The 24,238-nt window shown below is 39.4% G+C and overlaps 2 protein-coding genes across 9 annotated transcripts in view; one reads left to right on the top strand and one right to left on the bottom strand.

The window, feature by feature from the left end:
• Positions 1-17,929, top strand: part of LOC130918656 (zinc finger protein 585A-like) — an 84,823-nt gene extending 66,894 nt beyond the window's left edge. The window contains exons 7-8 of the mRNA XM_057840551.1: positions 2,368-2,559; positions 9,398-17,929. Coding sequence (XP_057696534.1) covers positions 2,368-2,559; positions 9,398-10,542 — 1,337 coding nt within the window. The 3' untranslated portion in view covers positions 10,543-17,929. The remainder of the gene's footprint in view (positions 1-2,367; positions 2,560-9,397) is intronic.
• Positions 17,930-19,502: 1,573 nt separating this feature from the next.
• Positions 19,503-24,238, bottom strand: part of LOC130918803 (gastrula zinc finger protein XlCGF57.1-like) — a 46,880-nt gene continuing 42,144 nt past the window's right edge. For 6 of the 8 annotated variants that reach the window (XM_057840876.1, XM_057840879.1, XM_057840875.1 and 3 more), the window contains exon 4: positions 19,506-23,126. In XM_057840876.1, coding sequence (XP_057696859.1) covers positions 21,693-23,126 — 1,434 coding nt within the window. In that variant the 3' untranslated portion in view covers positions 19,506-21,692. Of the gene's footprint in view, positions 23,127-24,238 lie in introns of all 8 variants that reach the window. The other 2 variants (XM_057840882.1, XM_057840885.1) reach the window with 2 other exon arrangements.

The raw sequence follows: 24,238 nt of genomic DNA on the forward strand, positions 1-24,238 counted from the left end.
GCAGCTGTCCTCTCTGTATTATGGGATATTTACACCAAAAGCGAGAAACTGGTAGAACTTTGACAGCGGCGTCATACGACTGTCATAAGACTAAATGAACCACCATGAATCTTTGAACCAATTGGCTTCATTGCTTCAAGAAGCTTCATTTGGCCATCACTGCTCCCTTGTGGGAGATAGTGAACATCTGCTGCCACCTGCTTTCAAATCTGTTGTTGTCCTACATGCCTCCTAGCATGCATTGCAGCGCTACAGATGTAAATAACAATCAAAATTTATATTCTGTGTTAGTTCTTCAGTTACTGTTCCAGTTGTTTCATTAATTGCTCTCTATGGTATTTGGTAACACTTTATTTGACAGTAGTGCCATAAGACTGTCATAAGACCATCATAATTATGAAATTGCACTGCCATGAGTGTTAATGAATGCTTATGACAAATGTCATTTTGTGTCATCCAGCAAATTATCTCACTTTTGAATGGATTAAAATGTCCTGGCTGGACATAAAGAAGTTAGCGACAAAATTTGCCGGTTGACACGTAATGATCTTTCATGAGCATGTATTAATGTCCATGATAGTGTCATAATTAGGGATGTCCCGATCCAGGTTTTTGCGCTTCCGATCCGATACCGATATTGTTTTGCACTTCCGATCCGATACCGATACTGGTCGATACCGATACCGGCCTATCTGAGCATGTGTTAAAGTTTAAAGTTATTTAGCCTCCTTACTTAGTTGTCAGACTCATGTTGAAAAAGGTTTTAGTACTCTTGATAACAACTAGCTAGCTGAATTAGGTGAGTTTGAATAACACACAACGGTTGGTAACAAGAAACTGACCTCTTTATTCAGTGACAAACACAAAACATTATAAATACCAAACATAAATGGCATAGTCAGTCAGTAAAACGTGCAAATAATATTGTAAACTGTCTTAAAAAAGCAAAACACACAAACAACCTCAGTGGAAAATCCCACAAATCCCCCAAGCTATTAGATGCTTTTAATGTTTCGTGCATTAGTTACAAAAATTAGATAAAAAGCCTCTCAGGTTTAAATAAACGACAATTTCAGTATCAAGTTAACATTTTAAAACAGTAAATAAAATACTCAAGTCCCCATTCAGTAGCTTTAAACTACTTTCAATTCATTTAATTTTGCGAATCAACTGTTAAAGTTCTTAAAATTGCTCCCGTTATTCCATAATTTCCCTTCTGTCTACTTTCGACATGTGAAAGTTTTAAAACTGTTTTGAAGATAGATTCAAGTCATGATTTTACCGATTTAGGAGTATTTTAGATAAAAAGTTAATTGGGTTCGCTTGGAAGGTTCACAACGGCCTACTAGGGAAGTCTCCTGCTTTAAGATGGCGGCTGTTTACTAACGCAACTAGTTTTCAATACTTCAATGTTGCGAACGCCGTCGAGTCTGTCATTTTGCATCTAGTTCTATGATATCTATTATCTACAGTAAAACGATGTTGACGTAGTTTGTAGCGGCTGTCAGCAGCAGTCAGGTATTCTTGTGTTTTTTATCCAGCGGCATGAGTTGAGCTAAAGCCGTGAGTTGAGAATTGGCATTACCCGCACGACGCACATAAAGGCAACTTCCAATTTTTAAAAAAATCGTTAGAAAGTTGTATGGACTTACAATCCGCTAGCTTGTTGTTTCCTGTTGTCTTCCGAAATACACCTGGGTGACGGCGCGTCAAGTGTTCGTTCATAGCCGACGTGCTACCGTGGTATGCGAGCTCAGCTTAGCAAAAAGAGTACACACAGTGGTGGCACCCTCCATATTTTCCTTGAAATAATGTCAGGCTCTGGCTAGTCTGGTCCGCTTTTTTGGCTTTATGCCGCTTTCACCATGTTACCAATTCTGCCCTTCTTGGTAATTGGCGGCGTTTTCAACTGCTCGCCGCAGTGAGGAGTGAACTGGGGATTCACTTGATTCGTTGGCATCCTTCACTGCATCAGTCCCTCTTTTTTCACCTCTTTTATCAACAACATCGTCGTTTTGGGGCTTTTTGAAGAAACTTCGGACACTCAGTTGCCTTGACATTTTTCCGAGTAAGGCCAACGACGTCATGCATCAAGAGAGACGATAGCTAATATGCTCACTCGCCGCCCTGTGGTCTGAGGTGTGAATTGCAACCTGTCAAAATGACAGATGGACTGTAAAAAACCGGTCAACGACAGAAAATATTCGTTTAACGCGACCCCTGATTGGAAGTGTCGTGCTGTCAATGAGTTTATATCGGGCAAAAATCTCTGAACAGAACCTGCTAGAAAGTGTCACAAATATGCCAAAAATGAGTTTGATCAAATCCATCAATCTAATCATTTTTCATCTTTTTTGTTCGGTGCAGAAATCCAGGAGGTGTCGGTGGACACCCAAAAACATGATGGTGGCCAAATGGAACACCTCCACATTAAAGAGGAAACATGGAGCAGTCAAGACGAGGACTCCGACTGCGCCGCCTGCACGCAAGTGGCCGGCGTATCCACAACACAACAAAGAACCACTCAAGAACCTTCTGTCAAAACCTTCGAGGAATTCGGTAAAACATTTGGCAGTCTGAAAATCCACATGATCCAAATTAGGGATGTCACGATTAGGGTTGGGCATCGAGCATTGAAGGGATCCGGGACTAACACACTGGTTCTCCCGGAACCGTGCGAATTTTTGAAATTTCGATTCCAAGTTTTGATGCCCTGACCGCCAACCGGAAAAAAATAGCTGCCGAACACCACGAAGAAGCAGCCACATGAAGACTAGCTCCGTTATAAGCAAATCATAGGAAGGGCTAATTTAGCTTAGCACAAAAACGTGTTGCTTCGCTGCACATAAATGACAACAAAGTCAAGTCTATGACAAAGTAACAGAATGAATACACAGAAATTACATCAGACCCTCTCTTAAAACATGCAAACCTACGGATAATTTTTTTTTCAAGGGTTCGCAACGATGTGTAGTGCAGATGAGGTGTGTAGCGTCGGTACACCTCAAGGATTCTTTTCCAACTAAAGTAATGTTCTTTTTGCCTGCTGCTTCCAGTAAGTTACCACGAGGGGAAGCCAAGCGCACATAGCAAAACCAAAGAAAAACTGTAGAGTCCGGAGTTACAATAGTGACATCTTGTGGACGGATGAATAATATATAAGTTTAGAAAGAAACTGCAAAACTAGTCAACTTAAACTAACTTAACTAATATCACCTAAAACATACAACACAATATAATAAATGCCTGCAGCATAAGACCCCCTAAAACATAGGCAAAAGAATATGTGTAAATGTTTTCTGTGTGAGCTATTGAAAAATAAACATCTTTGTAAAAGTGCACTCATGTGGAAAAAAACTTCATAATATTCAAGTTAAAAGACTATTATTTATATACAAGTTAGAGCTGGGCGGTATCCCGAAAATTTACCGTTACCGAAATTCTTCATGATAACCAATGTAATTTTGACCATATCGGTAAATTCGGTTATTTAATAATAAAACAAAAATATAATCTTTTCATCCCGCTTTGACTCTATGTTGTGCGATTATGTTCATTCCCATTTAAGAAAGCAGTCAATATGCTTACGTATGAAGTCACGTGGTGTACAAGAACTCAAACAGAAGTCCAGTAGGCTAACGCTAACGGCTAACGCTTCGCCGAACTTTCACCCGACATTAAGACACTTGGTGGCCTCCAGACGGGCTTTCACCCGCTGTTCTCACGATTTCAGGAGAGGGTGCTTTCAGTGCCTTCTACTGGTAGCCAGGCCACAGGCTAACGCTAGCGGCTAACGCTACAAATTAACGTGATGAGTTGGATAGTGGCTCTAACCTTTTTGAAACGGCTGAACTTAATAAGTGGATTGGGCACGGACTGCACCTAGCAATTAGTATGTCGCGTTATTTTGTATCTATGTGTGTGTGTGATTTCTCTGATACCATCATAAAAGCTATGAGTGTAAAGCATTTTGCATAAAGTATAATCCAACAGTGAAGCCGATAATATGACCGTTTAATGGCCACACCTATTTTTCTGTATGTGCTTGCTTTATTCTATGTCATTACTGCCATGATAAAATCTTAAATGTTTCTTTGGCATAAGAGCAATACAGCTTTAAAGCGGAAGATCAGGATTTTTGACATTAGGCTTAATCTTCAAGTTAGCAGGAGTTTAGTTAGTTGATGGAGTTGATTTCAACAAATTCAGTTAGTCCGTAATTTGTTAGTTTCAGGGCTCTGGAGTGGATAAGCTAGCGCGAGTTAGTTTATGTTTAGACTGCATATACAATTGTTAAATTGAAAGCTGGTAAACAAATCAATGAGAGACAGTTAATTTGTATTTCATGCATTGATTCAGATTTTCAAATTATATAACAGTCCACTTGGGCAAATTTATCATCATTTATCGTTATCGAGGTTTATCTGCTCAATTTACCGTGATATGTACTTAAGGCCATATCGCCCAGCCCTAATACAAGTTAAAAGTAGCCCCGTGAGAAATTCATAGCCAAGTTAATTGACAGTTCATATAGATTAAATAATAATTGAGAAGTTAAGAAAGTAATATAAACTGTGCAATTTTTAAAACCCTGCCTATTAAAAGAATCCTCTGGAACCAGAATCGAAACGTGGAATCGGGACCGTTCAAATTGAAACGATGCCCAGCCCTAGTCACAATACCAAAAATGTAGTAGTCAGTGTCGATAAATTCCTTGTCTATTTAAAAAATATACAAAAATAAAACATTTAAAATAAAATATAGACTCTGTACTGTAAGAGCCTCTATGTAAACTCATTGCATGCTATCGACGACGTTAGCCGTCCAATTCATTTAAACTGGAAGGATTGGCTCATCTTTCAGTCCCAATCAAAATGGACTGGACGTCTAGAGCCGTCTATGGCAAACAATGAGACAACGCTTCCAGGAGTTCATGCACAGCGCAAAAAGTCTTGGAGTCTTATCTACAGTGTGCTGAATCAATTTTTGGAGATTCTGTGGGTTTCTTTGATTTGTTTTTGCAGCTTTAACTTTGTCAACTCACTGCTTACTTCAACCGCACTTCACGTTCTGTCTAAACTGGAAGTTCGGAGCAGAAATGATCAAAGATGGCGCCGCCTATGTTTCGCTCAGGAAACTTGTCTATAGAAAAATGCACAAAATTTGCCTTTTTTGAGTGAAATTAATACTTGAGGAAAGCATGCAGTATCATATTAAGTTTCTAATGTGAAAATTGAGTGATTTATTAGCTGTTGACAAACTTGTGTCAAAATTGTACTCAATAAAAAAAAAATCAAAGTCGCTTTTTCAGGCCAAAACTTGTATGATATGTTAAATATAGCGATTGATCTTGAAAATTTAGTTGATTATCTCTGCATTTGGTGATTTTTTTCACCGACTGATCCAGCGTAAAATCTGAGAATTTTATAGTAATTTTAAGCTACGTACAGTGCCTTGCAAAAGTATTCGGCCCCCTTGAATCTTGCAACCTTTCGCCACATTTCAGGCTTCAAACATAAAGATATGAATTTATTATTTTTTTTGTCAAGAATCAAAAACAAGTGGGACACAATCGTGAAGTGGAACAACATTTATTGGATAATTTAAACTCTTTTAACAAATAAAAAACTGAAAAGTGGTGCGTGCAATATTATTCGGCCCCTTTACTTTCAGTGCAGCAAGCTCACTCCAGAAGTTCAGTGAGGATCTCTGAATGATCCAATGTTGTCCTAAATGACCGATGATGATAAATAGAATCCACCTGTGTGTAATCAAGTCTCCGTATAAATGCACCTGCTCTGTGATAGTCTCAGGGTTCTGTTTAAAGTGCAGAGAGCATTATGAAAACCAAGGAACACACCAGGCAGGTCCGAGATACTGTTGTGGAGAAGTTTAAAGCCGGATTTGGATACAAAAAGATTTCCCAAGCTTTAAACATCTCAAGGAGCACAGTGCAAGCCATCATATTGAAATGGAAGGAGCATCAGACCACTGCAAATCTACCAAGACCCGGCCGTCCTTCCAAACTTTCTTCCCAAACAAGGAGAAAACTGATCAGAGATGCAGCCAAGAGGCCCATGATCACTCTGGATGAACTGCAGAGATCTACAGCTGAGGTGGGAGAGTCTGTCCATAGGACAACAATCAGCCGTACACTAAAAAACTGAAAAGTGGGGCGTGCAATATTATTCGGCCCCCTTGCGTTAATACGCAAACGTCTGGAGTTCGCCAAGCGGTATTGGGGCTTCAACTGGGACCGTGTGCTTTGGTCAGATGAGACCAAGATTGAGCTTTTTGGCAACAAACTCTCTTAAGTGGGTCTGGCGTGCCACGAAAGATGCGCATGCTGAAAAGCAACTCATACCCACTGTGAAGTATGGGGGTGGGTCAGTGATGCTGTGGGGTTGTTTCGCTTCCAAAGGCCCTGGGAACCTTGTTAGGGTGCATGGCATCACGAATGCTTTGAAATACCAGAACATTTTAAATCAAAATCTGTTGCCCTCTGCACGAAAGCTGAAGATGGGTCTTTCAGCAAGACAATGACCCTAAACATATGGCCAAATCTACACAGAAATGGTTCACCAGACACAAAATCAAGCTCCCCCCATGGCCATCTCAGTCCCCAGACCTTGTTTTGTTGGCAAAAGGGGGTTGTACAAAGTATTAACACCAGGGGTGCTAATAATTTTGACACTAATTATTTGATGTCAAATATTTTTTTTCTTTATGTGGGATTTTTTCCCCACTGAATGAATGCAATTGTATTGAAGGTTGGATTTTTCTTTTTTTCTATTAAAGGTCCCACAATATTTGAATTTAAAAAAAAACATTGAAGCTAAAAACACATCTTTTTCAGGGGTGCCAATAATTATGGAGGGCACTGTATATGCTTGTTGAAAGAGCGTTGCTTACTATGTAACTATACCTACGAAAACGAAAGTGAACCTAAAGTATCAACTCTGGTGGTTTTCCACAGAAAAACATAATGAGTTATGACCTTGGAAACTTAGTCGTAGCTGGTACGAGAGGGAGTAAAATCAGATAAGGCAGTCCACAGAAACTTTTGTATTATGTTCAAAGAAATGGATAGAGCACACTAACATGAATGGATGCAGTCACAGCACAAATGAATATAGTTATAAGGCAGTTATGTGTTTAATAAGCATGAATAAAATATTCTATTCACAGTAATATAACAAGGGTCATGATGCAGAAATCACAGACATCATGGAGTGGTTGAGATTTTCATTTTCATATTTTTACTAGGGCTATCAAATGATTAAAATTTTTAATCGAGTTAATTACAGCTTAAAAAGGAATTAATCGTAATTAATCGCAATTCAAACCATCTAAAATATGCCATATTTTTCTGTAAATTATTGTTGGAATGGAAAGATAAGACACAAGATGGATGTATACATTCAACATACGGTACATAAGTACTGTATTTGTTTATTATAACAATAAATCAACAAGATGGCATTAACATTATTAACATTCTCTTAAACCGATCCATGGATAGAAAGACGTGTAGTTCTTAAAAGATAAATGTTAGTACAAGTTATAGAAATTTTATATTAAAACCCCTCTTAATGTTTTCGTTTTATTAAAATTGGTAAAATTTTCAATCAAAAAATAAACTAGGAGCTCACCATTGTTGATGTCAATAATTACACCATGCTCGCTAATTGTGCTTAAATCCATAAAATCATTTGGACCCAAGCGCCAGCAGAGGGCGCCAAACACCAAAAAACAAGTAACAAGCAGATATGACACTGCTGTCATTTTAATCTGTTTGAGCGGGGCATGTGCGTTAATTGCGTCAAATATTTTAACGTGATTAATTTAAAAAATTGATTACAAATTTTTACCATTTTAAACTTTTTTTTCTTCTTCAATTTTTCTTTGTTTGGATCGATTATTTATCATCTAAAATATTGGGGGAAATGCGACAGTAACAAAAAACAAAAAAAACAATTAAGCAATAGTTATGAGGTAGATATCCGTGACTTTTTTACAGACGCTAATTTTTCCATTGTGACATAATTGGTTTAAAAGTTTAAAATATGCGAGTGAAAATTTTTTTCATGTCGTTTTATTTTTTAAACTACTGTAATTTCCCAAATATAAGGCGCACCCGTGTATAACGCGCACCCCAACTTTACCTGTAAAATCTAGTGAAAATTCTTATACCCGTGTATAAAGCGCACGCTAATTTTAGCACCAATAGATATGAGTCTCGTGTCAAATATATATTATTAGACTATATTTATATAATATATCGTGTATGTGTTATATAATATTAAACACAATTCACCAGCGGAACTAATGTTGGCAAGTTGTGTAGTTCCCGGGGGGAAGAGTTTAGTTAAGGGAACAGTCGGAAGTAAACAAATGTCCCGCGATTTGCGTGCAAGACGTACGTTGTTACTTTGTGAGTTTCAATGTAAATAAAACGCGGCTTGGCTCAGTGGTTCGACACTCTTCCTCAGACACCGGTCCTAGCTCGCCACACGGTCAACATTTATACGAAATGGATTGCCGTATACTTTCTCTTCAAGACAACATCGCCGTGTGCCGGCATGTTGCAACGCAAAGGTTAGAAAAATGTACCGGTAAATAATAAACAGTACCAAAAAACATTTTAATTTTATTAGATTTGAAAAATATCATGAAAACAATTACTTACCACATGAAACTTGATTATTATATCACTGTCGTTCGGATTAGGTAATATTGTGCTGGTCCATGCTTACAATGGAACATGAATAGTGATGAATTTTTTTCTGTCTCCGTCCCTGTACCCGTGAATAACACGCACCCATGATTTTACAAGTAAATTTTTGGGTGAAAAAAAAGTGCGTTATATTCGGGAAATTACGGTAAATATTAGACATCAATTAATGATTCTAAGCTTAAAATGACAGACATTTCGAATAATAAATACGATTTCTTACCTTTTTATGGCTAGTTTGAAGCAAAAGCGGTTGCGCGACGTCTGTAAACGGGGGTTTCCGGGGTAAAACGGACAAATGAAAAATAGTTAGGAGACTTAATCCGCCATGAATCTAGTATGGCAGCATATAGACATATTGTTCTATCAAACACAACAGTTCTTTTGGCTTCAAATACAGCAGTTTATTTCAAAGAGGGGTGCAAGAGCAGAAACCGCTTTTTTTAGCCTTGTCTGTTTTCCCCGCCATATTCATAAAGGAGGTGCGTCTTTTGGTTTTAGGTTGTTAGCGGCTTTGGATTTGAAAATATATTAAGTTTTTGAAAATAGGACCCCTACCGAGCGGTCCCGCGCCCTGTTTCCCGTCAACTGTGTCCTAGCATGTTAGCACTTTATTTTTCAAATGCAACTTTCATATTTCACCTCATCTTCTTGCTTTCCAAGCGCCCCCTCGCCCAAAGATGACCATCCCGGACGACCCCGAACCCATCCACATTAAAGAAGAAGACGAAGACGATGTCATTCTGGTCACGCTCGACGCCGATGACGCCGGCCCGAGCAACGTGGGCGGCTCGGCCGACGGCGTCACGTCCCACTGGTCGGACGAACTCCCCAAAAAAGCCCAAACGCCGTTCCCTTGCTCCGAATGTGGCAAAATTTTTGCCAACCGCGGGATTCTCAACCGCCACATGAAGAGCCACACCGGAGAGAAACCCTTCTCCTGCCCGGCGTGCGTGAAAACCTTCAGCCGCCGCTACAGCCTCATCTCCCACATGCGCTGCCGCCACCCCCAAGTAAAACCGTTCCGCTGCTCCCTGTGCACGCAAACCTTCCACCAGCGTCAAAACCTGCGCTCGCACATGAAGTGCCACGTCGGCGAGAAACACCTCTCCTGCCCCACGTGCGCCAGCACCTTTTCCAACAAAAGAAACTTACAAAGACACGTCAGCTCCCACACGGAAGAGAAGCCTATCGTCTGCACCGTTTGCCAAAAGCGCTTCACCGCCAAAGCCCACTTGGTGTTACACATGCGACTCCACACGGGCGAGAAGCCCTTTTCCTGCGCCGTGTGCGACAGGGCGTTCCCCACAAAGTCGCACCTGAAGTACCACGCAAACACGCACACCGAAGACAAACCCTTCCCGTGTTCCGAGTGCAACCAGCGTTTCGCCTTGAAGGAAAACCTGCTGACGCACATGGAAGAACACGCCGCCGAGGCCCCGTTCACCTGCGCGACCTGCCCGGCCACCTTCGACAAAAGAAAAGAACTGATGGTGCACAATCGCACGCACGCCCGCGAGAAAAAGTTCCCCTGTCCGGTGTGTGCGAGAAAGTTCACGTGCAAGAGCAACATGATGGCGCACATGAGGGGACACACGGGGGAGAAACCGTTCACCTGCCCGTTCTGCAACAGGGGCTTCATCCAAAAAGGCGACATGATGAGACACAGAATGACGCACACCGGAGAGAGACCGTTCGGTTGCGACGTGTGCCATAAAAAGTTCACGCGCAAGTTTCTCCTCAAGAAACACAAGTGCCCCGGCGGAAACGACGCCATCGACGAATTGAACGAGAGTGAATGTTTGTGAGGCGGGAGTTGAAAGTGAAAGTTTCCGGTGTGGAAGTTTATTCAAAACTCATCGGTCAAAGGCAAGGGCAACCTTATTTGCATTATATAATGTGTCCAGTTATATAGGTAATTTAGATTCTTCCCATTGGTTGTAACTAGAGTTGTTCCGATCATGTTTTTTTGCTCCCGATCTGATTGTTTTAATTTGAGTATCTGCCGATCCCGATATTTCCTGATCCGATTGCTTTTTTTTCTTTGCTCCCAATTCAATTCCAATCATTCCCGATAATTTTTCCCGATCATATACATTTTGGCAATGCATTAAGACAAAAAATGAATAATTCAACATACAGTACACAAGTACTGTATTTGTTTATTATGACAATAAATCCCCAAGACAATATTAACATTCTTTCTGTGAGAGGGATCCACGGATAGAAAGACTTGTCATTCTTAAAGGATAAATGTGACTTTGTATATTGTGACTAAATATTGCCATCTAGTGTATTTGTTGTAGAGCTGAAACGAATACTCGAGCAACTCGAGTAACTCGAGTTTAAAAACTGATCCGAGTAATTTTATTCACCTCGAGTATTCGTTTATTTTGACAGCTCTAAGCATCACGTTTTGCTCGGACTACTTTTAATGCGGGACAACGCGCTGATGTCACGTGCGTGGAGGAAGAAGCAAAAAAAAAAAACTTACTGCAGCAGACAGCCGCTACAAACGACTCCGACGTTGCAAAATACTAGCCTGCACATGCTACGTTAGTTGCAGTTAGCTCTGGTGAGTCTCATAGAGATCACATGTATGTTGAACTAGATGCACAATGACAGACTAGGCCGCGTCTGGGCAGCGTTAGCAAACAGCCGCCATCTTAAAGCAGTAGAGCGCTAAGCGCTAACAAAGAGCGCTAAGCGCTAATATATAAGATTAACGTTACTGTCACTACTAGCTCAAGTAACGTTAGCCCTGCGGAGGGCTAGGTTTCTATTAATTAAGACCACTTTCGATGCGTGGCTAACGTGTCTTACATACAGGCTTTAACATAACATAGCGTTGTGGAGTGATGAGGGTGTCAAATAAAAACTCAATAATGCTAACTATCAATTTTAGCTCAGTAGTCATTGCTGGATAAAACACCAATTAGCACTAGTCCCTAATGTGCTCCAATACAGCCTGTATCATACATTTATTTTGAACAAAAATTCAAAATCCTATCAGGACTTACAGTTTAGACTAACTTAAAACTTTACTAGAACTTAAAAATGGCTTGACACAAATAAAAATTCAATTGAAAAACGTGGGGAAAAATCGTAACTTTTAAGCGAAGTGTGTTATCAAGCGTAAAGGCATTTTTAGGTGTGTGTATGTGTATGTATATATATATATATATATATATAGTGAATTAGTCTTTTTTTTTTAATCCTAGTTACACCTGAGATGCAATTGTTGGCCGTTTTCAACAATACACATCAAAAATAAAGACATTGATTGACTGAAAATGATAAAATGTCTTGTTTTCTCATGTATATCTATAATTTCTCTTCACCTAAAAATATATTTGTTTTATCCAATTACTCGATTAATCGATAGAATTCTCAGTCGATTACTCGATTACTAAAATATTCGATAGCTGCAGCCCTAATTTGTTGAGCTTTCAGTAAATGATACTGCAGCCATTTAACTTCTCCCCAAATGCATGATCTGAAGTGCAACCATGACTGTGTGTAGGGGCACCAATTGATATATCTTCTCTGCGTTGGGAAAGAATATAGGGTGTTAAGAAAATGATCAACTACTACCTTTCTTCCCCACATTGCCTCCCACCTTTTTTTAATTGCTGAGAAAGGTATTGTAAGGCTTTAGCCACATAAAAAATGGCTCCAAAGGCTGTCAAAATTCTCTCTACTCATTATACGCTGCCTTTTAGCGCTATCTATAGGTAGAACGGCATCTTTATAGATTGAACGCGGCAATACGTGAGTGGATCGTGCAGCGCATGCTTTAGTTATTTAACGTGATTAATTAAAAACAAAAATTACCGCCGTTAACGCAGTAAATTTGATAGCCCTACTTTAAGCCAAAACGACTCTGGATGAGTGTAAGACATTTTGTAACGTTAAAATACAATTAGAAAATGATTTAAACAAAAAATAAATATATACTTAAAAAAAGGCATGACTGATTTATCTGTTCTGCTCAAATGCATGATGGGAAGTGCAACCATGACTGGGCGTAGTGGTACCAATTGATATATCTTCTCTGCGTTGAGAAATAACATAGGGTGTTAAGAAAAAGATCAATTACTACCTTTCTTCCCACATTGCTTCCCACAATATTTCTAATTGTAGGAAGAGGGATTGTAAGGCTTTAGCCAATTAAAAAAAAGGCTCCAAAGGCTGCCAAAATTCACTCTACTCATTTACCGCTGCCTTTTAGCTCTACATATAGGTAAAATGGCACCATTACAGATTGAACGCGACAATGCGTGAGTGGGTTGTGCAGCGCATGCGTTAATTGCGTTAAATATTTTAACGTGATTAATTTTTTTAAAAATTAATTACCGCCGTTTACGGGATAAATTTTATAACCCTACCTTAAGCCTAAACTAAATACTCTGAGTGTAACATTACGTCTGTAACGTTAAATACAATCAGAAACCGATTTAATTCAAAAAGATATATATATTAAAAAAAGGCATGTCCGATATTTTTTGGCCGATTCCGATACTTTGAAAATGACGAGATCGGACCCGATGATGCCGATCGATCGGGACGTCTCTAGTTATAACGATAGAATTGATCCTACTCTTATGAAGTGAATTATTTTCATGCTTACGTTTACCGCTTTGTCACTTGCTGAATGTGCGATTGCATGTTCGTTTTTTTCCTCAAACGCACGTTTAACTGGCTGATGACTTGACCCCTCCACACACACACACACACACACACACACACACACACACACACACACGGAACTCTCACAGTCCAGAATTACATTACATGGGAGGGATATGAGAAGTAATGCAAAACGTAACTGTTGTGAAATGCACCTCTAATTTTGCTACTGAAAGTCCAACCTGCATCACAGTTCAGCATTACCATTACATTAAACTGTGTGAACCTTCTAACGGAGTAGGAAGCTGCTTAAGAGAAGTGTCCTTCTGTATGTGTTTTCTACTAAGTTAACGTTAATTAACTCATTTACTCCCAGCCATTTTCACCTGTGCAACCCCCTTCGGTCCTGGCCTTTTTACTAGATTTTGACTGATTTTGCAAGGCCCACAGAAAATTCTGTTCTATTGCTATATGAACATGGAACCCACCAAAAGAAAAATTACTCTTTCAGCAGGAAAAAGTTTGTATCTGTTTCCATTCTTTAGAAATCAGCATGAGAAAATAGCTTAGTTTGAGCAATTTTCCATTTTCTGATGAAAAAACAGAAATTGAGCTTTTTGTAAACGCATACATTTCAAACATAACTTTCACTTGAACACAGCTATTTTTTGCTTTAGTTACATCCCAAACATCTGAATAATGTTTTCCTTTTACAAAATAACACGAACAACAAGACAAATAGAGCTTTTGATAGCAAAGTAACAATTTTTTTTTTACACATAACTATACTATTGAACTGAGCGATGACGCTATTGTGGCCGCGACAGCCGGGGTAAAATTTTCCCTCAACCGCCTGTTTCATAAAGATGGATTTTTTTATCTTTCTTTTGTGGTGACCACTGCCTCGTGACCATGTTCGCTTGGGGAACTTGTGTTCCTGGGGGGTACTGGTTTGGCTGTGCGCGTTTCCGAGCGGCTGAGCACGGTGGCGCGGGCTTTGCTCGGTGAGCAGCACGGACTTAACGGTGCACTGGTGGTCCCGGTTGTTCTGCTCGGTCATCCAGAGCCTGACATCTCGGTTGTTCTGCTCGATCGTCCGCCGCCTGGCATCCTGGACGTCCATTCGGTCGTCTTCCGCCGGCACCCCGGCCGTTCGTTCCGTTTAATCGGGTTTGGGGTCTGACCAAATGCGCTACTGCCCTCCAGTGGCCAATTTTATTGCTTTAAAATGGATTTTCAACATTGTGCTTTGGAGCTAGGTTGAATCAGAACCTAGAGATGTCTCTTGTGAAAAAAAAAAAAAAAAACGTAAAAGCCGTATAAATACGTCTTTGGGACACTGAAACAAAGTTACCCCCTTCTCCCCAGTTCTCATTTTTATTTTGATCTCAAAGCAGCCCGAAGGAGCTTTCATTTTTTATTGATTTTGGCTGTGCTTGTGGACAAAATCAGTAGTTTTTCCTGAAAGAAGGCTTTATTTTTATTTTTGTTACTCCCTGACTAAGAAGTTTTTTTTTTCTGTTGTATTTAATTTATTTAGACAATTTTGAGTGTTATTAAGACAAATGTTTATTATTTTTTGCATTCCTGGATACATAAGAGATGATTAAGAAGTTTGTATATCTTGTGTAAATATAATTTGTGTTCAAATAATACAATTTAAATTTCCTAATAAAATCCAGACATTATGGAAGTTTTCAAAATGTTTCTTTAGCAGTTTTTGAAAACAAAGGTTTGAATCAAACGTATCACCTGAACCAATACCAACCTCCTTAAAATTGAAGGAAAAAAAAAATAAATTCCCATGTTTTCAGTGTAAATCTAGAAATAAGTGAAATTATCTGTGAGTGCTTCAAGTAAATTTTACTCCGATTTCTTGAGATATAAAATAGCTAGCTGAAAATAAGGAAAAAATGTCGTACTGGTTTATTTAATCTTTAAAAAAAAATGTTTGCCAGAAATGTTCTTAACACAATAACACAACTAGCTAATGATAGCACCAACATATTCATGGTTAGTGTTGGCAACTTTGTGTTAAAAATGGCTGTGAATACAGCGATTGCCAAGTAAACACTACAAACATTCTTTAAATAAAGGACTATTTACTTACGTTTCATCATGGATGGGCAGGTAGAAAAGATCTCCTAAGACGCATTCTGTCCGTCATGTTAGCTGCACAACAACTGCACGCCACTTTTTGTCTGTCGTCGCCATGTAGTAAAGCATTATTTTTCATTATATTCATGTTGTGGGAGCTACGCGTTCCTCCGGCGGTACTCTCCAGCTGCTTCCCCGGCGAGCTCTCTTGTCCGTAGTAGCAGGGGAACGAGCTGTAACTTGCTCTCCGCCGGGCAGGTTGCCGATCGGCGAAGACACTCGACAACCCCGCGGCAGTGTGATATGATACGGGCTAGTTTTGTGTGATTTTTCACTTCGAAAGCGAAAATAAGACTTTGAGACGTCACTCGGTTTGGGTTAGCATGTCGGCTAGTTGTAATAATAAGAATAATATACAGATCCTGCTTACACAAATTTATTAATTTCCGTGTGGCGCTTTGAGAAAATCCACCAATAAAGCTTTTGAAAACCGTTCATAAGAAAAAAAAAAGATTAATTGAGGCATTTTATTTGTAAAATACATGTTAAAATGTTTGTCATTGGGATTGCTTTTCTCTTTAGCTCTGGACTTTTTTCTTCTTTCTTTCAGAAAGAAAGCTGACCAATATGCGGGGTCAGAAAGGCAAATTGTTGGATTATCTTTAAATACCCGCTACTTTTTGAGCAGAATTCTAGCTTTTTATATATTAATGTTCTATTGTTGAAAGCACAAAGGTGTGTAATAAACAACTAGCACATTTATATTTTGTTTTCTTACTGTACCGAAAATGAACCGAACCGTGACCTTAAAACCGAGGTACGTACCGAACCGAGATTTTTGTGTACCGTTACACCCCTTGTTTTATTCCAACACATTGTCGAAGACAGCAAGGTGGCTGATGGCTAGACATGGTACCCGCGGGTTATTAAAAGTATTTAAAAAAGCATTGAATTTAGTTTTCTATTATTAAAGGTATTAAAAGTATTAAATTAGCTGTTGTAAGTCTGGAATTTTTTCACCGTGGTCTTAATTTTCAAGAACATCTCAGTGCAACCTAAATTATATCCGTGACAAATTTTTTTTCCCTTTTTAAATCCATAAGGGAGATGACGCATAGAATTTTTACGATGCACTGCACTACAAATCGAAATGCAACTCGTGCGTGCCAAACCACCACAACCGGCAAAACGGAGAATCCATCCACCTCTGCATCGGGAATGCTTCCGTTTGTTGGTGGAACGAAAACCTTGCAGGCAGAAGTATTGTGGATTCTGAACACCACAACAGACCACCATTCATATACTTCAAATGAGTCCATTGGTGATCTGTTTCGGATATTACATCATTTTTGGTCGGCATCGGCTGTCACAATGTTGGTCAGATTGCGTTTTGTTCCAGAGGGAGCGTTCCCGATGTCGTAACTGTCTTTTGTAACGAATTTTCAGTTGGCAGAAAAAAAAAACGCACATTTTTTTAATGTTTAAATAGTCTACATATTTTTATGATCATTATAAATTTATTTACACAACGAAATAACGCTGGAAAAGTTTGTTAAATATAAATAAACAGATGCGGTTTTGCGGACTCGCAGAGGGGAAGATTAAAAAGGGCGTATAGGCACGCTCTGGCTCAGCAATGACCATACAGCGCCTTCTTTTTTTTTAATCCAAATTATTTATTTTATACCATCATTAATATATAGTTATTTCAAAAAGTTAGCGAAGAAGAACCCCAACGTAATAATTGACATTTTAATTTTGGTCATGTTTTCAGTTTAATTTAGCCATTTCCAGCTTGCTATGTTTATAATTGCGATGTTTGTTTACCGCTTTTTGTCTTACTGCGAAGAGGGAGGAAGATACATCGGCCGCCGCTATGATATTTAAGTCATCAGCCATCTGCTGTGACCCGGGAATTTAACGCCTGCCTTCACGCACACTGCTTCCCATGTCAGTCGACACAGGAAAATGTTTTCACACACAAATGCTAAGTCCCGCGATATTCCCGTTGTTTTGGAGTATGTGATAGGGGCTCAAGTTACATCCAGATACTTTAGGTTGTACTTTACGGGTCATGCGAAGGCAGAGGACCTGCTTAAACATTTCGGTTTGCCTTTCAAATGAATGTGAATTTCGCAGTTTTAACTCAAGAGTTAGCCATGTTCACTGGGGTCTTGGCAGGTGGACGAGAGGCTAGCCCAGGGTCCCCCCAGGATTGATAAATCTAAATTCAAGACTTTTAAGACCTTTTTTAATGCCATTTCAACTGAAAATTAATACTTTTCTCGCACCCATTATTTAGATAATATTGAATCATATTAAAAAAATAAAGCACTGAACATCAAATTTAACCTCAATTACTGTGTTTGACAAAAGAATGCACATTTACTGAAGATAAAATTAAAAAATTTACAGTGCCTTGCAAAAGTATTCGGCCCCCTTGAATCTTGCAACCTTTCGCCACATTTCAGGCTTCAAACATAAAGATATGAAATTTAATTTTTTTGTCAAGAATCAACAACAAGTGGGACACAATCGTGAAGTGGAACAACATTTATTGGATAATTTCAACTTTTTTAACAAATAAAAAACTGAAAAGTGGGGCGTGCAATATTATTCGGCCCCTTTACTTTCAGTGCAGCAAACTCACTCCAGAAGTTCAGTGAGGATCTCTGAATGATCCAATGTTGTCCTAAATGACCGATGATGATAAATAGAATCCACCTGTGTGTAATCAAGTCTCCGTATAAATGCACCTGCTCTGTGATAGTCTCAGGGTTCTGTTTAAAGTGCAGAGAGCATTATGAAAACCAAGGAACACACCAGGGAGGTCCGAGATACTGTTGTGGAGAAGTTTAAAGCCGGATTTGGATACAAAAAGATTTCCCAAGCTTTAAACATCTCAAGGAGCACTGTGCAAGCCATCATATTGAAATGGAAGGAGCATCAGACCACTGCAAATCTACCAAGACCCGGCCGTCCTTCAAAACTTTCTTCTCAAACAAGGAGAAAACTGATCAGAGGTGCAGCCAAGAGGCCCATGATCACTCTGGATGAACTGCAGAGATCTACAGCTGAGGTGGGAGAGTCTGTCCATAGGACAACAATCAGTCGTACACTGCACAAATCTGGCCTTTATGGAAGAGTGGCAAGAAGAAAGCCATTTCTCAAAGATATCCATAAAAAGTCTCGTTTAAAGTTTGTCACAAGCCACCTGGGAGACACGCCAAACATGTGGAAGAAGGTGCTCTGGTCAGATGAAACCAAAATTGAACTTTTTGGCCACAATGCAAAATGATATGTTTGGCGTGAAAGCGACACAGCTCATCACCCTCAACACACCATCCCCACTGTCAAACGTGGTGGCAGCATCATGGTTTGGGCCTGCTTTTCTTCAGCAGGGACAGGGAAGATGGTTAAAATTGACGGGAAGATGGATGCAGCCAAATACAGGAACATTCTGGAAGAAAACCTGTTGGTATCTGCAACAAGACCTGAGACTGGGACGGAGATTTATCTTCCAACAGGACAATGATCCAAAACATAAAGCCAAATCTACAATGGAATGGTTCAAAAATAAACGTATCCAGGTGTTACAATGGCCAAGTCAAAGTCCAGACCTGAATCCAATGGAGAATCTGTGGAAAGAGCTGAAGACTGCTGTTCACAAACACTCTCCATCCAACCTCACTGAGCTCGAGCTGTTTTGCAAGGAAGAATGGGCAAGAATGTCAGTCTCTTCATGTGCAAAACTGATAGAAACATACCCCAAGCGACTTGCAGCTGTAATTGGAGCAAAATGTGGCGCTACAAAGTATTAACGCAAAGGGGCCAAATAATATTGCACGCCCCACTTTTCAGTTTTTTATTTGTTAAAGAAGTTTAAATTATCCAATAAATTTTGTTCCACTTCACGATTGTGTCCCACTTGTTGATTCTTGACAAAAAATTAAATTTTTATATCTTTATGTTTGAAGCCTGAAATGTGGCGAAAGGTTGCAAGGTTCAAGGGGGCCGAATACTTTTGCAAGCCACTGTAAATATAAGGTCTTTCAGTTTTTTTTCCCCCAGGATAAAATGGATTTTACACTATTTTTGTAAAGCAACTTCAGAAATTACATTTGCAATACAACAGGTTTCCCTTTTAAGAGGACCTAGTCAATTTGGTAGGTTGATGATTGTCAAGTTGGTCACCTTTACTGTAAAGTGCTTGGGAAAATCTTGCAATTGGCAGTGAAAGTTTAAAAAACAGCCACTAAATGGCAGTAGTTTACCATTAATTACCATAAAATAAAAAAGCTACGCATACCATTTCCCTTGGTAATTGTTTTTTTCTAATCACATTACAAGAAGTATACAAAACACAGCTATTGAAGACATTTCTTTTAATCAGATAGAGAAAATCCATACTCTTATTCAATCAAGAAAAACATTTAAATATACCAGGAGGTTTTTTACTATCACCTACATTATAATTTGCCTATCACCATGCCATGTTGTTCAGATCAACGTTACCCCGCACTCGTTCCAATAATAGTGTCAACCGTGTTGTGTATCTGAGGGTGATGGTGGACCTACGACTGCGGTTTATCCATGCTAAGGCTAGTGCACCTGCCAATACGTCATTGAACATGGCTAACTCTTGAGGTAAAACTACGAAATTCACATTCATTCGAAAGGCAAACCGTGCAGAAATACATTATTGCATCTAACACATTTTAACTGGAGAACTTTCCAACTTACTTTGAAATGTTAAGCAGGTCCACTGCCTTCGCATGACCCATAAACTGCGACCCGAAGTATCTGGATGCGACTTGGTCGCCGATCCAATACCTCACATGCATGTCCAACTGTTTGGACATGGTTGTCTTGTTGAGGCTTTCGTCAAACATAACTAAAGCATCTGAGCAGTTCCTTACGTTAGCACACAGTACTGTGCGATTCCCTGCTGTTGTGATGTTGATGCTAATGATGCTAACAGCGTGCACACACGAGGTGCATTATGATTTGTAGTGCAGTGCATCGTAAAAATTCTACGCGTCATCTTTGTTATGGATTTTAAAAAAAAAAGCTTTGTCACGGATAAAATTTAGGTTGCACTGAGATGTTCTTCAAAATTAAAACCACGGTGAAAAAAATCCAGACTTACGACAGCTAATTTAATACCTTTAATAATGGAAAACTAAATTCAATGCTTTTTTAATACTTTTAATAACCCGCGGGTACCCTGTAGCCAGTTACAGAAGATGGCTGGTCTGAGTCCTGTCCTCCTCCACTTTTTTGTCCATAATTATTGTGTGCGTGTGTGTGTTTAAAAAAATTCTGACAGACTTTACAATGTTACTTTAAATGTGTTTTAATTGTATCTTCAATATATGTGCATTCTTTTGTCAAACACTTAGTAATTGAGGTTAAATTTGAAGTTCAGTGCTTTATTTAATATGATTCAATATGATCGAAATAATGGGTGCGAGAAAAGTATTAATTTTCAGTTGAAATGGCATTAAAAAAAGGTCTTAAAAGTCTTGAATTTAGATTCATCAATCCTGGGGGGGACCCTGCTAGAAATCCGAGCAGTTCTCGAACGCGACACGAGCAGCGATCCAACAGCGCCATGGTGCCAAGCAAGTTTAAACGGCATCTCCAAACAAAACTTTCGTCGCTTCAAAACAAGTTGATGAACTAATTTGTTCGCCATTGTGAAAACACAGAGAAACAGGCAACTTTTTTCTAGAAAAACTACAAAGGTAAATTAGAAAGCACTCAAAGCCAGTTACCTTGTTGCTGAACTTGTTGCTAAATCCAAAATTCCCACACTCTGGCAGAGACATTAATACTACCCGACTGCAACACCATTGTCAGCGAGATCCTTGGCCCCTGATGCATTTAAAGACATTGCTTAAGTCCCCCTTTCTAATTATTCTGAGCTTTTCAAGCCTAACTGCTATAAAAAAAAAAATAAAAACAGAGAGGCTGAGTGCTGTTGAAGAAGATTCCTACCAGGACATCGGCTTTGTGTTCATCTAAACAGGCTCAAGTTTCACACTGAGTAAGTATAAATATTGAGAATTTTTTTTATAATTAAAAATGATGTACAGAAAGTAATTTTGGTGTGCCGCGAGATTTTTTTCCAATGTAAAAACGTGCCGTGACTCAGAAAAAGTTGAAAAACACTGTGTTAGACTCATGCAGATTGACATGGTGTCTGTGAGAAACGTACCTATTTCCTTCATTACCGAGTGTGGCCTCTTGCGTGCATTACTAAAGTTCCTTTCTGAGCGAATTTTTTTCCACAAATTGAGCATACAAAAGGCTTTTCTCCAGTGTGTGTGTGCTTATGCATTTCTAAATTAGTCTTCTGAGAAAATCTTTTATCGCAAAGTGTGCAGGCGAAAGGCTTCTCTCCTGTGTGTCTGCGTGCGTGTATGTTTAAATTTCCCCTTTGGGTGAATCGTTTACCACAAGACGCGCAAGCAAAAGGCTTTTCTCCGGTGTGTGTTCTTTTGTGAAGTTTTAAACTGCCACTGTCGACGAATCTTTTCTCGCAAAATGAGCAGGCGTAAGGCTTCTCTCCGGTGTGTCTGCTCGCGTGTTTGGTTAAACCTCCTTTTTCGACGAATCTTTTACCGCAAATGGTGCAGGCGAACGCTTTCTCTCCAGCGTGGTTTCTTGTGTGCGATATAAAATGTCCCTTTTGAGTGAATCTTTTACCACAAAGTGTGCAGGCAAAAGGCTTTTCTCCAGTGTGTGTACGCGTATGCTCTTCTAAAACATTTTTCTGAGAAAATCTTTTATCGCAGTGTGTACAGGCGAACGGTTTCTCTCCGGTGTGTCTCCGTGTGTGTTTGTTTAATCCTCCCTTATCGACAAATCTTTTACCACAAAGTGTGCAGGCAAAAGGCTTTTCTCCAGTGTGTGTACACTTACGCTTTTCTAAATCACTCTTATAATGAATTCTTTTATCGGAAATTGAGCAGGCGAAAGGCTTCTCTCCAGCGTGTCTGCTTGTGTGTTTGTTTAAACCTCTCTTATCGGCGTATCTTTTACCACAAAGTGTGCAGGCGAAAGGTTTCTCTCCGGTGTGCATTCTTGTGTGAACGTTTAAATGTGCCTTCGTGAAGTATTTTTTATCACAAAGTGTGCAGGCAAAAGGTTTCTCCCCGGTGTGTGTCCGCATGTGTACTTTTAAATTACGTTTCTGAGAAAACGTTTTGTCACAGAGTGAGCAGGGAAAAGGTTTCCCAACCGCGCATTCCTTTGAGTCTTTTTTTAACGATGACTTGTTTAAAGATGTTGATGCCTTTCGGCCAAAGTCGTCATCCTCCTCATCAGTATTAAAGTGAGAAGAACATGACATTATGTCGTCTTTGTCCGAAAGCGGAACTAAGAAGCCGTCCGGTTTTGTTGTCAAGTGCTGAAATGAGCTGTCACTCCAAGGGTTCGCTGATCCGCTCCCTTTGCTTGGTCCTTCGTCTTCTTCGCTCTTCACACTGACATCCATTGGAAACTTGGGGATTTCAACTTCCTGGTCTTGTTGTTTCATGTCAGGGGTTTCTGGCTCTGCCTCCTTTTTTAAGTACGGCATCTCGGACTCCTCTTCCTGTTTAAAGTGGAGGGGATCCTGCTTCTCAGGGTGAAGATCTTCTACAGTGATGTCTGTGGGACACTGGGTGAGAAAAGAAAAAAAAAATCACGGGATTTGCTTATGTCGAGTTTTTGCGTTGATATTCAGGTTACATGTTTTTTTCATAATATAGGGAGAAATACACTCACTCGCCACTTTATTAGGTACACCATGCTAGTAACGGGTTGGACCACCTTTTGCCTTCAGAACTGCCTCAATTCTTCGTGGCATAGATTCAACAAGGTGCTAGAAGCATTCCTCAGAGAGTTTGGTCAATATTGATGCGAATCTCCCGTTCCACCACATCCCAAAGATGCTCTATTGGATTGAGATCTGGTGACTGTGGAGGCCTTTTGAGTACAGTGAACTCATTGTCATATTCAAGAAACCAGTCTGAGATGATTCCAGCTTTATGACATGGCGCAGTATCCTGCTGAAAGTAGCCATCAGAAGTTGGGTACATTGTGGTCATAAAGCAGTGCTTCTCAATTATTTTCTGTCACGCCCCCCCAAGGAAGACGTAAATGTTTCGCGCCCCCCAAACTCTCTGCCGCCACTGTAAATAGTATCATTTGTCGATAAAATTACTATTATAAATACGCATCTGCCTAACATTGTGTCCTTTTTTTCTAATAAAGAAAAAAAGTAACAGATGAACTTATAATAAAGTATAACTTTATTAACATTGTTTTGTTTGTAACAGAGAAGACGACGTGCATCAATTTGCCTGAATTAAAAAAAAAAAAAAAAATCACATCCAAACTAAAAAATACACTCAAAGTACATTTTTGACCATTTGATACAGAAAAATAAAATGTAATAAAATCAGTAAATAATAACAAATTAAAATTGATTAGGAACATTCACTCATGAGGACAATGTGCCAAAAAATTTGACCGAAAAAACTAATCTGAATAAAAGAAAAAAAAAAGTGTCCTTGGACAGGACAGTTTTTATTTTTGCTGCTCACAGTATTTACCTCCTTTGCAATGGTGTGGAGTTATTTTGCAATCAGCATGCTAACAATGCTCACTGGCTTACTGATATAACACTGACAAAGCAGGACGATTGTTGGCAATATTCGGCACGCTTTCACAGAAAAAATCAAGCGGCTTAACAATGAGATTGGGGTCTAATGTCTTTAAGTGGCGTCT

The sequence above is a fragment of the Corythoichthys intestinalis genome, chromosome 7, assembly GCF_030265065.1.
Source record: "Corythoichthys intestinalis isolate RoL2023-P3 chromosome 7, ASM3026506v1, whole genome shotgun sequence".
In the NCBI taxonomy this organism is placed as follows: Eukaryota; Metazoa; Chordata; class Actinopteri; order Syngnathiformes; family Syngnathidae; genus Corythoichthys; species Corythoichthys intestinalis.